Here is a 17,256-nt window from a genome sequence, read left to right as displayed (position 1 = left end):
TTGTTGGAGTAGCGTGCTCCCCCGAGGCACCCGCGTATTCATACTTTCATTCGTCAAGTTAATTTTATTTTTTCGCTTAAATGCGTGACGTCTCTCTGGCACGGCCACTCAAAGCGCCATCGCATTCGTACTCAAAAACATAGACGTAGAAAATTCTACACGACGAGAAAAAAATATAAATAGATATACTATCTATAGTTGCTTTCAGAATAAGAATCTTTATTTGGACTTGAGGATTCCGACAAGCTTTGAAGCTAATTTACACAGATGTCCAGTATTATTATTTTTTTTTTATATTACAAAACAAATCCTTATTCAAATGACATTGTAAGGAATTATCAGTGAAATGGTGAAGGGGGCGCATCAGACAATAGGCTCTGTTAATGTGACTGTGCAACACCAGCGATCCGCCATGTAGCCTTCAACAGACTCTTAGGGCAAGTGGTTTTAGCGAGCCCCTACGAAGGCCGGCACGGTATACGAGGGGGTGGGTGTCCAGCACCATGCCCGACCGCCTTCATCTCCCCAGTGGCGATGTTTTTTTACACACCGCACCAGGTACTCATTTGAGGCCGAGTCGACCTCGGGGAAGCCCAGCACTACTTCTGATAATCGTCACTGTCGTTTTCCGTGAGCGGGAATCGAACCTGAGCCCGCCGGGGTTCGTAGCGCGGCTCAACACCGCCACCACCGCCACCACCACCGCCACCGCCGCCGCCGCCGCCACCACCGCCACCGCCACCACCACCAACACTGCAACCACCACCGCCACCACCACCACCACCGCAACCACCACCGCCGCCACCGCCGCCACCACCACCACTGCAACCACCGCCGCAACCACCGCCGCCACCACCGCCGCAACCACCGCCGCCATCACCGTCGCCACCACCGCCGCCACCACCACCACCGCCGCCACCGCCGCCACCATGACAGCCGCCACCACCACCACCACTACCGCCGCCACCACCGCCACCACCATCACCACCGCCACCACCGCCACCACCACCGCCGCGACCTGGAGTAATGATTCTGCTTGAGGGCGACCTCAACAAAGGCATTCATAAGGCGTGAGCAGTCGCTCCCTAAAGAAACATCGCTCCGCAAACCCAGGGATGGAAATGAAACGGCACCGCGAAGCAGCCCGGGCTGCTTGGGGGAGAGGACGTTACAGATGAGTTTAAGGAAACCGCATTTCGTCTTGGGAAAGGCGTTTAAGGCGAGCCATGGCTTCGTTTCAACTTCACGTCGGAGTGGAGCAGTGTCACTGAGGTTGACGGCCTCCGCTCTAAACCTGGTGACCTGAGTTTGATTCCCGACCACTGCTAACGTAGTCATTGGCGAGCGAAGGCTACTAAACCATACTCTTAGTTTTTTCGGTAAAGTCACGTAGGTAATGACGGAGACTTGTGTTGCCTCCAAAACGTCGTGATTTTTATTATTATTATTATTATTTTATTTTTATTCATTTTAATTTCATTTTTTACCTACGTGACTTTACCGAAAAAACTAAGAGTATGAATCCTTGCAGTCACGAAAGCTTCAAATCTAGAAGAAGCTACTAAACCAGTTTTGGGTAGCACCACCCACCACCACCACCACCACTCCTCGCCTTATCCGGGACTTACCAGAATGGTGAAGTATGGTCAAAAACCTCCCCTAACCGGCATGACATCAGGAGACCTTCATCCAGCAGTTGTTCGACAGAGGGCTGTCAATGGATATCAAAGTAACGACTTCACGTGGCCGATGCCGCTGGGTTAGGGTGATCATCCCTGACGTCAATGGCCTTTGTGGCGAGGGCTCCTTAGGCCGCGGTTGGGCAGCAGTAGGGAGCCGTTACCCACGCACCGTTACCCACACACCGTTACCCACGCACCGTTATCCACACACCGTTACCCACGCACCGGACAAAATTCCACTGCGCAATCCGGCCAAAGCCTCTCGCTTCATTTGGACGGGGAACAAAAAAAATAGGTAATGCCCCCCACCCCCACCGCAACCAACTATCAACTCACATTCGGATCGCTGCCCTCTCCATGGCGAGCCCCCACCACCACACAAAGTTAGAATTGCTCAGAAGTGCCGCTCGTTGGTGGCGGTGATGCAGTCGGTCTGGCTGCTGCGCTGCTGCAGATGACGATCTCGATTATTGCACGCGTCTGGAATGTCGGTATGACGGGTCCTCTGAGTGTTATTATCAGCGTGTGCTGTAATTGGAAAATAATATGCGTCCCCGCCTGGCTTAGTGGGAATCTCGTCCGGTGGTGGATGGAGGTCGTTGCGTAACGCTTACGCACGCAGAACGAACCGGGCACGGCGCCACCCCCTTGGGCACACGCAATGTGCAAATTGACGCACGCGCACACACCGCGATCACCGTGCCCTGCACCCGAATGCAAAGATGAACTATAAAAACTGAACTATCTATTTTTATGTTATTTTATCAGGTAAGGCCCACTGAGCTATGTAGCTTTTTTTCAGAAGCGATTTGGCCAAAAAATGATAGCTCAACGAAAGTGGCTTATCGTGTGGAAATATATTAGAGCCAAATACACTAATCGCATGTTTCTAAATGCGGAGGGAAAAACCAGAGGACACGGGGGGAAATCCACGCGACCGCGGGGAGATAGAGAGAGACACACAAACTCCAAATATACAGCAGGCGTCAGGGTCGGGGTGGAACCCACAACCTCCTGTATACCAAGCGAGGCAGTTAACATCTCGCCACCGTGGCGCCCCAAACGAAATGCATTGCGAGGGTAGAGTTGAACGCTCCTTTGCTTGCGGCGAGCAGCTTCACCTCTGCCGCTCTCCCTCCGCCGTAGATTTGGCAAAGCTGCGGCAAAGCAGTTCTGCCGCTGTCGAAGAGGCGCCGCGTGTGGCTGCAGCTCGGAGGGCGTTGGGGCCGCTGCGTGTCCCGTGCCACGTGGCGGCGTCCAGCACTGCCCGCGGTTGTGCGAGAGGGCCGCAGAGTGGGCCCCGTTGTCTGGGTGGGTGAGGAGGAGACGCCTTCGCGGGTGCCTGGTTTTACGGCGGCAGATTTTTGACGGGCACCAAAAATGCGTTTGTGCGAAAACGAACTCCAAGCAATACCAAGCGTTTGCAACCGCCGGAATTCATCGTCAATACTTAATGAAAATAATTAATGAAGTACGTGTGGAATTTGTTCCATGCTTGCTCTTGCAGCGCAAGGCTGTCACGAAGGTGCTGCCACCTCTCGCGAACGCAGTCTGCAGTAGTACCAGAGTAGGGGGGGGGCATTGTTGACGTGAATGTAATCCCAATCGACTAATATGTAATATGCACGTAATATAAAATGTACAGCGGTGGTCGTCTTCTTCCACGCGTTTGTCCCACTCGTGTGGTGGGTCCACTGTCCTTGCCGACCTCCTCCACGCTGCCCTGTCCTGCGCCGTCTCTCTTTCCGCTCCTCGGGCCACCGCGGTCCAATCGCACCACGTGGCCCCAAATATTACCAACGTGATACGTACGGCGGTAATATTTCAAATTTGTCGACTGTGACGCCAGCACACTATAGAAAGCTCTTCACTAATTTGCTATTTTGTGTTCGCAATGTATACACATTTCTTTATATAGCCGTGCAAATGGAAGAACTGTGCACAAACATTTACTCGAATGATATATATGCCGGGGTTTACCGCTTTGTTCTTTTGTGGACCTCATTGATTAATGTTTCTGCGTGCAGCTTTGAGTGACCAAAAAAAGTCCTTTGTCTAAAAAATGAATAGCTGAACAAATAAAAAAAAATATTCCTCGCCTTTTGAAATCGCTTGCGTCAGGCTATTTCAGGGGTCGAGCAATTTTAAAGTATCTTTCTCTTTGTTCACGATCACGTATATTGTTTATAGCTGCTCGAATGAATGAGTCGTCTGCTGACACGGACCCCAAATTAGTCGCTGCAACATTTCCCGCTCTGTTCATCGTGCACGCGGTCCTGCTTGTCGCGGGCTCCATTGGCCCCTAAAGTGCTTCGTGTGGAGACGAATTAAAGGAAAAAATCCGATCATTTACAAAACGGCTCGTCTCGGCGTTTTGAAGGTCAAGCGAGACGCTAATTAAAATGTAGTCCTATTATTTTCTTATATCACATTATCTACTTTTTTAACCCTCGCTAATGAAAGATCAATCTGTGCACGCATTTGCCCAAATTAGATGTGCCCACATTTCCCGCTTTGTTCAATAATTCAGCGCGTTTGTTTCCCCTCCCACCCTCCCCATGAATTAACGCTGCGGGCTCTTTGGTCTAAATTAATGGCCAGGTTTGAAATAATTGTCATACACTTAAGCACACTTTGGTTAATGCCCTGTGCGTTCCAGCCGCAGCCACCTCGTCAAAGGGCCCCCAGGCCCTTAAAGAGCCGTTAAGATTCGCGCTGTCATTATTGCCAATTGCTTAAGTGGCCGCGCCGTGAGCTTCGTGCACCGTGAGGCCCCGTAGCCCGTGCGACAAACAATCTGCCGGAACGAATGGTCATTGGGCTCGATCGGGTGTCCGCCCAGAATTATAAAGAGGCGCTCAGCTCACTTGAGGATGGATGGCTGGTGGGGGGTGGTGGGATCCCAGGTGATCGATGCGGATGAAACGTGGTGTTTTACTTGGGACAAGAACCCCCACCCCTTGAATTTATAATTGTTACAGCCCTTTGCCAATCCGCTGCCGGGTTGAAGGCTTCCCCACGCAGCGTCTGTTCACGTGGGTTGCTTGACCAAACGAGCTGCTCGTTTGCAGGTTGGTAAAGAGGGGGGGGGGGTGGGGGGAGGACCAGAACCGATTGAGATATCAACTCGGCACCGATCTTAGCTCTGGTCTGGAATCGAACCTGGCCCGTTCAGGCTCGGAGCGCGGTACGCCTACTGCTGTTTCACCGCTCCCACCCCCCTCCGGCCGCACACGACGGTCGGCAGTTTTTGTTGGCTTACTGTAACTGGCAAAACAAAGCGTTAACAAACACAGCGTACGCTTTAGACCCGGGCGCTGGGTTTGCGTAAAGTTGACAAACCAGCGAACTCGACGTGCGCGCGCTCCTGCGTCAGCTCAAAGCACGTTTAGACCGCTCGTCACACGCAGACGATGTCAGCGCCGTCTCCGCCGGCCCCGCGTCGAGGCAGTGCGTATATTTAGCCGACTGCGCGGCGCTGGCTCCTTTTCGGAGCAGGCAAAATTTCGTCTGGAGATGTAATTCGAGATGAACTTCTTTCACACAGTACGTAGGCAACCGTGCTTATAAGAGGTGCGGCGGGGGAGGGGGACAACAAATTAAACACAAAAAGCAGTTCGGAAGAAATTCGTTTTCGATCGACATTTAAAAGTGCACACCTCCAGTGGCTTCCCAATATCGGTTCGGAAGAGCGTTCCAGACGGCCGCAGAAGCGCATCTGGAAGCCCGCGATGCAGTGACCGTCTTTGTTCGACGGTTGGCCGAAAGCCGCTGCTGTGAGGATGGCCGGAGTTCGCGTGATGATGGTTTAGGCTCATTGACGAGATCAGCAAGGCATTGTGGTTCATTTGTGGCAAGCACTTTCGTGCGCGATGACCACAATGCTCATGCTGCTCAGCCACATGCCTGCTGCAGGCGCAGTCCATCCGTGTTCTCTTGCACGGAGCTTTGCCCGCTCTCCGACGCGGCTTTAAGGTTGTGCCGTGTGTTGTTCAGCGCCGTGTCCGACGTTTCGCGGGGTGCGCTTCTTCTTCAGCAACCGAAGTTGGAGGGCGAGGTCGCTATGTGTCATCCCGATTACACTTGGCACACATCGAACCGAGCTTCTGCAGGAACTGAGGCACCCGGCACATGGCGCGAACCGTCGGACGTCGTGCCAAACGATGCGCAGTTCAACGGAGAGCCGTGCAGCGGCACAATCGTGAAGCCCACTGCACACTGCGCTCCCTGTTTGCTTATTTGCACCTTTGTTAATTAGACTTTTATTACCCACCATAATGAATCATTTGTTAGATGGATCTCTATTTGTCTAAACTAACGAGATCATCTGTCCACGAAAGGACTATTGATTTTGGGTGTTTTGTTTAAGGTTTTGGAGAGGCGTCTTTCCCCCCCCCCCCTGCCAACAGTTTAGATTCAAAGCTTGTTTTACAACTTAGAACTATTCAAGCTTTTCAAGGATAAGAGCGACCCGGGTGTTTAGCACAAGGTACCCCCCTCTTTCTCTCTCGCAGGAGGGCGTGACCTGCGGTCACAGGCAGGGTGCTAGAGAGTCGGGAGCGGGGGGGATGTATTCACGGCACACGCAGGACGTTTCAGCCTCTCCGAACCTACGCAGCGCAAAAAAGACTCAACACATCCGTCAACCACACTGTAGCCATAACCCCCCTTTTCCCATTCCGATGATGTACGTCATGAAATAAAATTACTTTATTTGTAGCGAGGCTCCCCCAAGGCCATGCGGGAGGTGGCTCCGGCTGGAACGCACAGGGCATTACAGTTTGGCGCCAGCTATCGTAGAGTGCGGTCGTGCCGTTACAGTTCTCTGCGGTGAATACGATGTGTTTACAAACGACGGCTCTACGCCTCTCTAAATACAATAAAAACGCAAACCGCTTGCACGTTCCGAGATGCAGCGATGAACGGGACCCTGAAGCTTGCAGACATCACGGAACGGGAAAGTTTTAAAATGAAAAAAAAAGGTATAATCGCTGACTTTTTGGGCAATGACCCTTCTTAATGACACGTCTATTTATAGATACGCCACTCGAATAATAGCGAAAAATAATGGGCCATGCCGACGGCAAGCTAAATCAAGGCGTCCGCGTGCCTTTCCCGCCAGTCCCAATCGCGCCGGTTAAAATATGCTTTCACATTTTCCTTCGCTAAGATGCGAATACAATCTCGCTTCGGGAAGAAAGCAAGAGGGTCGTGAAACACCAGCAGTGAGGTATCCATAAATGGATCACCCTTTTTTATTATTATTATATACGCAAACGTCCCTCCTACGTACACACACCGCCCGACAACGCAACCTCCCAAGCGTTTCTTTCAAGTCTCGCATCCGCAGTTGTCCAACCCCCCCCCACCCCCGTTGAGCCCAGCCGTGCCTGACCTTCGTAGCCGGGGAGGAGTGCACGTCTGGCCAGCATCTGCCATCGCCAGCTGCCACGAACGGGCACGTCGTCGCTTGCTCGCGAAGGCTAAAACTGACTCGTGCCAGACGTCTGGCCGGCGTGGGAGGCTCGGCCAAATACCCATCGGGGAGGAGGGCTCTGCGAAGCGCCTCGACAAGTGGGAGAGATCCTTCCGCCAGCAGTGGCTCGGGCAAGCAATTGCAGGGCTGCACCTTTACCGTTACACACTCCTCTCTGGGTGTATGTTGAACTTTTGCACCCTGCGTAGTCAACCTTGCTAATCATAGGTGCGGCATATTTAGAGCTGGAATGATTTGCTTGATTAAGTTGATAGATCGGTTAAGACATTTTAGTTGACTTTACTCGGCCCCTTGAAAATTGATGGCCGACCCCACATTTTTCCTCCTCCTGAAGGTGGGACCCCCCCCCCCACGCCCCCCCCCCCACGCCCCACAAACCACGGCCAGCGTCACACGCCTGATAATGTCGATGATGCCAAAGCCCCATTCATCACCTCCCGTCCAGCGACACGTGGGAACAGAGGTGGGACTTTTTTTTCTTCCAACTCTAGCATATTCCTCTCCTCCTTAACCGGAATTGTTTGTCCAATTATTTTAGCAATCTAACCGATAATCGACAGGGCCACGGATTACCTAAATAAATGGACAGCGTAGCTCTGCAGATATGACGCACGGACCCTTTTGGCCCAGGCATTCACATGCGTGTGACCAGCTTGCTCGGAGACGGGGGTGGAGGTCTATGGCGTTTGGTGGCCTCGGTTAAAATTGGCCCTCGTCAATCGGTGAGCTCCGCGCGGAGAGTTCCACAAGTTGGGCAACGTTACGGATGCAGTTTTGAAATCGCCTTAAATACATAGGAATTATAGTTTTAGCGAACGTTGCGTATTCATGGGCGAAGTTGGTGGTTTCGACACGCGCGGTGCCGAATGTGCACCATCGCCAGCCCAGCTTGGAAGAAAGAGTCGGGTTCGTCCGAATGCATCCGGCATGACGGTGGTGCTTTACGAGATGTGTTCCGGTTCTAATCGGTTGCCAGACTGCGCCCAAGTAAACATCCACTTCGCGATTGAAAGCGGACAAATGTTCTCGTCTTCAAAGCGATCAAAGCCGTGGAGCTAATTGTATATAATATACTGCATCGTAGTTGCATGTGGACAATACAAGAAGCAGATAAGGTCCAAAAACACCAACATGCTGCCAAATTGCATTGACCCACTCATTGACCCCTGAGTCAGCAGTGTTCAGCTTGATATGATCTCCGGGGAATCCGAGCACACAAAGAGCCGACATCCGTCCAGCATGCGTGCAGACTTCACATCTAAACTAAAAACTAATCTATTTTTTTTATTTCACCAGGTGAGGCCAACTGAGCTATACAGTATAGCTGTTTTTCAGAAGCGACCTGGTTGCAAATGATAATTCAGCGAAGTGGCTTACCGCGTGGAAATTGATAGCAGGCTCCAAAGCGCTCAAAAGCACACGTTGATTCTAAATGTGCAGTGAAAACCCGGAGGAGTCGGAGAAAAAAAAGCCACGCGACCACAGGAAAGAGAAGAGAGAGAGCCACGCAAACTCCAAATATACAACAGTCGTGGATCAAACCCACGACCTCCAGCATACCAGGCGAGGTAGCTAACATCTCACCAGCGTGGCCAACCATTGACTTTAACCAGCCGGCCGCAGAGAGGCGGTGCTGCACCTGGGGCATGACGCACGCTCGCCCCGCCACCCCTGCCCCACATCGCCCAGCCGCTCGCTCCGCAACCCTCCGCCCCTTCCAGTGCACTTTAGTCACTTGCCGGATGCATGGATCGTGGGGTGGGGAGGGGGGTTTTCCTGTGTTTTGTCACCGCTGGTTTCGCCGTGCCAGCGGCGCCGTGACGCGCCGAAGTTGAGAGACCCCCCCCCCCATGACCGTCACGAGACCCTCCGCCGTTTCAGAGCGGAGATCAGCGTTGTGCGCGCGCGCGCGCGTGAGAGACTGCCGCGTTCGTGATGAATCCGGCGTCGATCGCGCGCGGTGCCGATGTCTAGCGGATTTACTCGGGCGAGCGCTGGACAGCAGGTAACGCGCGCGCTCCTCTCTTCTCCGTCGTATTTCCAATGTTTTGCCGCCGACGCTGTGTAAGATGCCTTTTTTATTTTGTCGCTTGCCCTCGCCGTCTGTGGTCGTGCGTTGAAGTTTGCGAGGGTTTTTGTCGTCTTCTTCTTCTGCTGCTGCTTGCTGTTATCGCCGTGTGCGCGCGTGTGGCACGAAGAAAAGTGAGCGGTTTGTTTCGGGGCGCCACGGAGCGATCGATCCGTCTTGCCCTCTTGAGTTTGTCCTCCGCTTAGAAAACAAACGGACGGACGTTGTAGTTTAAACAGGGTCGGTGCAATTAATGTTCGGCCGCTGACGGTGGCCTACGAGAGAGCAGGTTGGGGGGTTCGTTTCCGCGTCTTGTTTATTTCTTTACTTTGATTTCTCCCGACGGACTCGGTCGTCTGGAGAACGCCGTGACGGCGATTCTCGTCGCCACGGCGCTCGGCTCGCCTGGGAATGAATCGCTTCACAGTTATTGCATGGCCACAGCGTGAGATTTTTCATTCACCCGATTGTAGTTTTTTTAATGTTCGGATTCTGTGGACGTGAGCAGCTGGGAAAAGTGTGGGGGTTGGGGGGTTGCTGAGTTTGGGGGTGAGGGGGGTCGGATGCAATAAGTCGGAGCGTGAAATGTCACGCCGCTGATTTTCAATGACACGTTGAAAGGAAGTTGATGCCTGTTCGAGTGTAGTTTTGTTATCATCTGCTTGTTTGTCATTTAATACAATTCCTCTTCAACTGGCTCTACATCGATCTGTTTCCGCTACAGTATTTGTTTCGAGTGCCTTGAGATGTCCTTGTGAAGCACAAATTGTCGTGTTTTACGAGTGCGGTGGGTTTTTTACGAAATAAAACTGTAGAGACGCGCGACATCTGTGTTGGTGGGGGACCGCGGCAGACGATTTGCATGCGGGGTTACTAAAAGGACTGGACAGGGGCTTGGCTTCCGTGTTGGGCTCCCAGTGGTTTCGTTGCCCTGCAACATTTTTTTCCCCGCTCACGAATGCTGCGGGTTAATATTTTGTCTCGAGAGCCAATCAGCTTTTTTGCTTTTAATTTTGTTTTATTTTTAATTGTATTATTTTTATTTTCTATCTACGTGACTTTACCGAAAGAACCAAGAATACGTTATATCTATGATTTTACCCATAATGCTCCACAACATTGCGTCATGTGTTTTGTATACAACTGTCGTTGAGATGGGAGTGCTCGTATCAATAACGACCAGTGACCCCACATAAGGTCTAAACAAGGCCACAGGTTGTTTGCTTAAACCAATGGGGCTCGATAAGTTTAGGTCTGGAAAGCAAATAGGCTGATGGGCCTAAAACATGTATCTATATATATACACGTGGAGTACTGCTTATATACTTGTATTTAGCAAAAATGCTACACGATAAAACATCATGAGTTGTCCACCAAACAGCGACTGCAACCAAACTTATTTTTTTTATTCATAACTATTGTTGTGCTTTTAATTTACCCTCAAACAGCTTGATGTATGGCCAAGTAAACGGTCATTGAAAACAGCACGCGACCCTGTTAAAGTGTGTGATAAAAAAAAAACCTAATAAAAGCACAAACATGTTACCAAGTGGCTTGAAATGCACTTGATCTCGTCGTATCTCGGAAGATAAGGAAGGTCTGAGCATGCCTAGGTGCTAGAACGGCGGTGGCGAGATGTTAACTCCCTCGCCTGGTACGTAGGAGGACGTGGGTTCGATCCTGAACCCTGACATCTGCTGTATATTTGGAGTTTTCCTGTCTTTTTTCCAATGGTCGAGTGTATTTTTCTCCGGGTCCTGCGGGTTTTCCCTCCAGATTTAGAATCAATATGCGTTTCGGCTATTTGGCTGCTATAAAGTTCCATGCGATAAGCCGCTTCGTTGGGCTATCATTTGTGGCCAGGTAATGAAAAAGAGCTATATCGCTCTGGACCTTACCTGGTCAAATAAAAATGGTTTAGTAGTTTAGTGTGTATGGGTAACAACCGTGCTTAACAGGTGCTACATTGGGTGCAGCACAGCGACATCAATTGATTTACTCTACTCATATACCACCCACATGTATTGCTTCCCCCAATCACCAACCCGCACTGACCGGCGTGGCGAAGTATGGTCAAACGATCCCCGACGAGTGGACACGGCGTGGGGGAGGGAGACGTTCATCCAGCATTGGATTCACAAAAGGGCTGTGTGTGTAAAAAGAAATCTATAAAAAAAGCTTCGGTAAATTGGACTTCTTCAAAGCCCACGAGTGTAAGGGGCAAACACTGGGTGCTATGGGCACTTAACACCACCATACTGTAAACAGTGGGTGAATGACCACGTGATGCCCGTGACTGACACTGGGTTGATGTTTAACATTCGGAAGACCAACTGAATTTCACAATCGCAGCAGTTAACCTCCAAAAGTACTAATTATTACTATGACTTCTGCCACTTTTCCCACCACTGTGGCACTGACTAAGCCGGTGGCAGTTGTTGCGATGGTGGAGGTGGCGATGATGAGGATGTCCTTGAGGATGTTGCAGACCGAAAGGTGACCCTTGACACCTGCGTCTGCCCTTTCACCTCCAGCTAGCCGGAATTTCACCACTCTGCATGGCGACAACGTGCAACATAGTCTGGCACATGCACCGCCATCGACCCAGCGGTGAACGGCAGCCGGTGCTGCTGATGATGAAGGTCGTTGCATTTGGGTGGTGGTCATGTCAGAATCATTATGGTCGTGACATTGCAGGTTATGGTGGCAGTGAATATGGTGATGGTGGTGGCGATGTTCATCATAGTGGTGGTGGTGGTGGTGACGGTGGCCACGTTGATTGACTCCAATGGTGGTGATCACGGTGACTATAGTAGAGGAAGGTGCACGTGCAGCCCTTTTGTCAATCCACTGCTGGATGAGGGCATCCTCATGTGGGTCCCAAGCGTTACTTGATGCTACTTCTCGCTGGTCTGGTCCGAGTGGGTTAGCAACTACGGGAAGCATAGAACTGGACGAAGTGCGGTATAAACAATGGATGTTGCTGTACTGCCTCTGCTGCCAACAACTCTGCAGCCTGTAATGCCTATTATGCATGGAGATTGGCCATCCAAGCACTATCCAGGCTCAGACCTGGTTAGTGAATGGTAATTGCAGTAAATATGGCTGTCCCAGTTGTGAACACGTGACAATGGCGGTTGTGTGACGGCAGCGACGGCAATCGTCCTGATGCCGCCGTTGGTGTTGATTGTGGCGATTGCGGCGGTGGTGCTCACGGTGGCGATGAGGCAATGATGGCAAGCGGACGATAGTGGTCACGTGACGGTGGTGGTCACGCGATGCTACTGGCGGCGGTGGCGGCGATGGCGACGATTATCGTGACTTGGTGGTGGTGTGACGATGGTGCTGGCTTCACCGCTGTGGCGACGACTGTGCTGATACCCCACCGCTGGTTTGGCCGTTGCGATGTTTCCCGCCGTAGGATCTTCCGCCGGCACGTTGACATCGCCTCCCATGACCATGATCCACCAGACGGAGGAGAGGGGGCCCGCCGTGGCTTTGCCCGTTTCCCCGTCGCTGAGGAACGGCGACCTGCCCTCCGCCAAGAAGCGCAGCCGGAGAAAGGTGATCATGAACCGACTGCAGGCGAAGAGCTCTAAAAGGTCCGGCGGTCCCGAGACCATCGAGATCCAGCCGGTGAGAGATCGGGGCGGCGGCAGGAGGTCGAGTCACGGGGGCGGAGGGACCGCCGCGTCCGCTGGGAGGGCGGCACCAATGTCTGACAAGGAGCTGGCCGTGAAGCGCGTGGTGGACGAGTTGGTGGAGACGGAGAAGACCTACGTGGCCAACCTGCGCTCCATCATCGAGGTGCGTGTGTGTGTTGTGCGCGCCGTGGAGCGTGTGGAAGCTGCCTGACCTACCGCTCCATACCAAGCTCCAGGTCTTCTCGGTCACAGTTATGCCCTCCTACAGGAACACGTGCGCCGGTTTGAAAAGTGAAGGCTGGCCAGCCTATGACACATCCTGTGTTAAACCGATTACCTGGACACAGTCCTGTTGGGGAGCTTCTCTGGCAGGCAAGACTGTGTTGGCTGGGTTTTGTCGGCCTCATGGCCAGCCACGGTTTGCCCAAGCATCTTCTGTTTGGCCGAATCGATGGGGCTAAACGGGCACGTCACGGAATACAGAAGGGATGGGCTGACGCGGTGCAAGATGACCTGGAGCTGAACGGACTTTGGCCTCGACGGAGGAGGCTCGTGAAGGACCAGACTGGGCAGTTGGAGGCAGTCGCTCTCCAACAACAACAGCGGATGGTACAAATCAATTTCTGTCGCCCGCACACAGGTGCCGATTCCCGGACTGTCCCGGGTCAAACCCGGACAGGAGTTAAACACGAACCGGTGGCAACCCCAGTAGCAGGTGACAGTGCGTGACCCGCTCGCACTCCAGCCATGCCCGCCTTAATAGGTGCTTGCCGACTGCGAACGCTCCCGGGCTGTGTAGTCAGATTGCAAACAAGGCCTCTGGAGGGTAGTTTGCGTGTGGTCAAGGTGCGGCGGCATTGTTCAGTAACCACACTTTATTGGAATCCAAGTTTGGTGAGCCAACTTCCTCTATTGCAGCCCCCCCCACCGTCCACCCCATAGCACAGCGATTAGAGCAGAGTGATCGTTCTGTGTTTACAAAGCACGATACAAATAGAGCCCCCCCCCCTCCTCCTGCTCCCCCCCCACCCCAAGTGAGTGAGTCGATGAATTGTGGTGAATTCGGGTTCTTCATTGCGACCCACAAATGGATTGTTTTCCTTTTCCACTCTCTTTAGTTGCACTTTTCTTCTCGTCGTTGTCGTTGTTGTTGTGGTCAAGCTGTACTTTTGTGGTCAGGTCGGAATTTATTTCTGGTTGACACGTGGCGCCTTTTTGGCACTAATGTGCCGCCCAGGAAGCGCCGTGTCGTGGGTATATTAATCGGAATCAGAATCATTATTTAGGCTGGAGGAATCCATTTTTCACAGATGTCCAGTAGTGCATGTACTTATGAGTGCATGTACAGCCCGTTTGTCCACCCACTGCTGAATGAGGGCCTCCTTCACACTCCTGTGTGGGTCGTGGGCATTATTTGACCATACCTCGGCGTGGGTTGTCGATGATGGGGGGCCGTGTATTTTGGAGCGTAGAAGTACAGTACAACGATGGAATAGTTTAACACGTCGGCTTTCGCGACGAATATCATCCATAATACAGGTTTATTGGGTTAGATCGCGTAACTATATCAATGTGTCGTTAAACCCACCACCACCCGACACAGCCAACTCGTAAGATTTGTCACGTAAACAGAACGTGGCCAATTCGTCACTAGTACAGCACACCGGTGTGTTGGAGAGCCAAGCCACAACACTTACCATCCGAGTACGACGTTTCGCCAGTAATTACAACCAGCTTCATCAGGCGACAGCCAGATCGATGGAATAGCTCGCAACATCATTTGCAATAATCGTAAAAATAATGGATTCTTGCAAATCACAATTCTGCCTGTGTGCGTCTCGAGCATAGGATCGGTGTCACTCGCCGAATAGACGCTTGGTTACATATCGCCAGTGATGCTCACCGCGGCGGGCAGCGGCGGCGGTGGCGGCGGCGACACAAAACAGCCGAGCGGTGCTGAACGACAGATGCATTGTGCCATTCTCAATTCCAGCGGGACAGGTATAACCCCTGGTTGTAAATTACGCGAGACGGGCCACGGGATGTATTTTGTGATGATTGCCAATTACGTGAGAAAAGGTGTGTCGTGCGGTGTGGTTTTCGGTTACAGTACGAAGACAGATGTGTCTTGCGACCGTCGCCATATTTTGTGAAACGTCATTCACAACAGAATGACAGCTATATGTTGCAGTTGTCAGTGATGATAGATGTAAGAATGTTGTGGCTGTCATTTGCAACAAAAGTACACAGAATAACAGTAATAACCGGCACTTGTGCCATGCTAGGTGCACGGACAAAGACAAAGATCCCCCATATAGCCTTTAACAGACTCCTAGGGCAAGTGCTGTTAGCGAGCACCTGCGTACAAAGGCCGGCACGGTGCATGAGGGGGTTGGTGGCCAGCACCACGCCCGACCAACTTTGTCTCCCCAGTGGCAATGTTTGTTCACACCGCACCAGGTACTCATTTGAGGCTGAGTCGACCTAGAGGAGGCCCAGGACCGATTAAGATAACAGTCGCTTGTGTTGGCCACGAGCGGGAATCGAACTCGGGCCGCCGGGGTTCGTAGCGCAGGGTAGCGCTCACCGCCGCACCTACGGACGCACGCACGCTCGCACACACGTACTCGCAACTCGACGCATAAACCTCGGGCAGCTGCGTGCTTTGGTACAGGCCGGGGGGATTGGCTCCGTGTTCTGTGTTGGCCCGATCTCGTTTTCGGTTTTTTTTCCTTCCTCCATTTTTCCCGGAGGATTTCCACCGGGCGAGCGATCTTCGCTCGCCACGCTCCGAAGCCAGCAGCAGCAGCTGCTGCGCTCGCGACGCAGATGTCGATTTATTGCCGCTGCTCAACCCGTAGCCATGCAAAATAGAGAGCGAGCGAGAAGAGACGCCAGAAACTGTTTCGTGAAAGGTGGCAGAGGAGGAGCTGCCACCTGACGCGATGTGGAACATCGGCAGCTGCCGCTTCGTCATTCAGGTGCGGTGCGAGGGGGTTACGTTTGGCGGTTGTTTTGTTATTTCATTTTATTTCAAACATTTTTTTGAACCCGGATCATCCCTCGAGGTGGAACATCACGCTTGCCCTGGGTGTCAAGTGACACACGCACGGCATGACATATATATACATACACATGCGCACACAAACATCTTTAACAATCTACAGCGTGTGCAGTATGTTCTTGGAACAAATAATAACAAATACAACTATGGAACCTCAACAACGGGAACGTGAAGTTCCCACAGCAGTCGAATACAAAGACAAAGATCCCCCGTATAGCCTAAACAGATAGTTGGGGCAAGTGCTGTTGGCAAGCACCTATGAAGGCCGGCAAGGCACACGAGTGGGTGGGTGGCCAACACCACGCCTGGCCGCCTTTGTCTCCTTAGTGGTGATGTTTACTCACCGCACTAGGTACTCATTTGAGGCTGAGTCGACCTAGGGGAGGCCCAGGACCGCTTCAGATAATCGTCACTGGTGTTGGCCATGAGATTGGAATCAAACTCGGGTTGCCTGGTTCGTAGCGCAGTGCGCTAACCGCTACACCACCGCTCCCCACGAAGTCAAATACACACACACCCACGTGGTGCACACCCCCATTGTGTTTTAACGATGATTTCAATTATTTGAGACGGCCGGCACATTTCCCTGCTTCTCGGCGGCGATTTTGATTGCGGAAAATCTGCGGTCATCCCGAGCCCCCCCCCCCCCTCTCTCTCAAATCATCGGTCAGTCTCCTCTCTATGGAAGATCACTCATTCTCTGCTGCGGCGTGCCCCTGTCTGAACGTGACTACGGCCCCGCTGTATTTAATGGAGAGAGAGAGGCAGCCTTGTATATATGTATGTATGGTTGAACTTCTTTCGCACCGTACGTAGCCAACCGTGCTAATCGGAGACTTGCGTCATCGGCAGAGGAAGTTTGCGAGTGAACCTGGCGCTGAGCAGAGGTCAGGGGGTCAAGAGCACGGACGGCTGGGGGAAGGGAATCCCAGACTACGACAGATGCTTACGTACACGGCACGACGCACACGTCGCGAGCGCAAGAAGCTTATTTAAATGGACCAATCGGCGAATCGTTACGCGCCTTGCTCTTGCCGCGCAACTTCAAAAATAATTCCCGCAGACACCTGCCCCGGCGCGCCAATTGAGATCCAATTGAGTCTCATTTCTCTGGGGGGGCGCGGTGTGTGTGGGGGGGGGGGGTACTCTCAAGGAGCACGACCCCCAGGACGAGTGCAGCGGCAGCGGCAGCAGCAGCAGCCTCGCTACACACGCCGTGTCTCGCGGGCGCTGGGGACACCGATCCGTGACCCCGGCTCTCGCCGCGCAATGTGGCTCGTCGCCAGCTCTTGAGCGCGTGA

General features: G+C 52.5%; 1 protein-coding gene across 2 annotated transcripts in view; it reads left to right on the top strand.

The window, feature by feature from the left end:
- The window catches only part of LOC144943154 (uncharacterized), a 101,443-nt gene that overhangs the window by 18,017 nt on the left and 66,170 nt on the right, over window positions 1-17,256 (top strand). Inside the window, exons 1-2 of one of the 2 annotated variants that reach the window (XM_078870379.1) lie at window positions 8,887-9,184; window positions 12,669-13,054. In XM_078870379.1, coding sequence (XP_078726505.1) covers window positions 12,701-13,054 — 354 coding nt within the window. In that variant the 5' untranslated portion in view covers window positions 8,887-9,184; window positions 12,669-12,700. Of the gene's footprint in view, window positions 1-8,886; window positions 9,185-12,668; window positions 13,055-17,256 lie in introns of those variants that run through there. The other variant, XM_078870380.1, reaches the window with a different exon arrangement.

Source organism: Lampetra fluviatilis, chromosome 30, assembly GCF_964198595.1.
Source record: "Lampetra fluviatilis chromosome 30, kcLamFluv1.1, whole genome shotgun sequence".
NCBI lineage: Eukaryota > Metazoa > Chordata > Hyperoartia > Petromyzontiformes > Petromyzontidae > Lampetra > Lampetra fluviatilis.
Note: the sequence above shows the minus strand (reverse complement) of the source record. Positions and strands in the feature narration are given on the sequence as shown.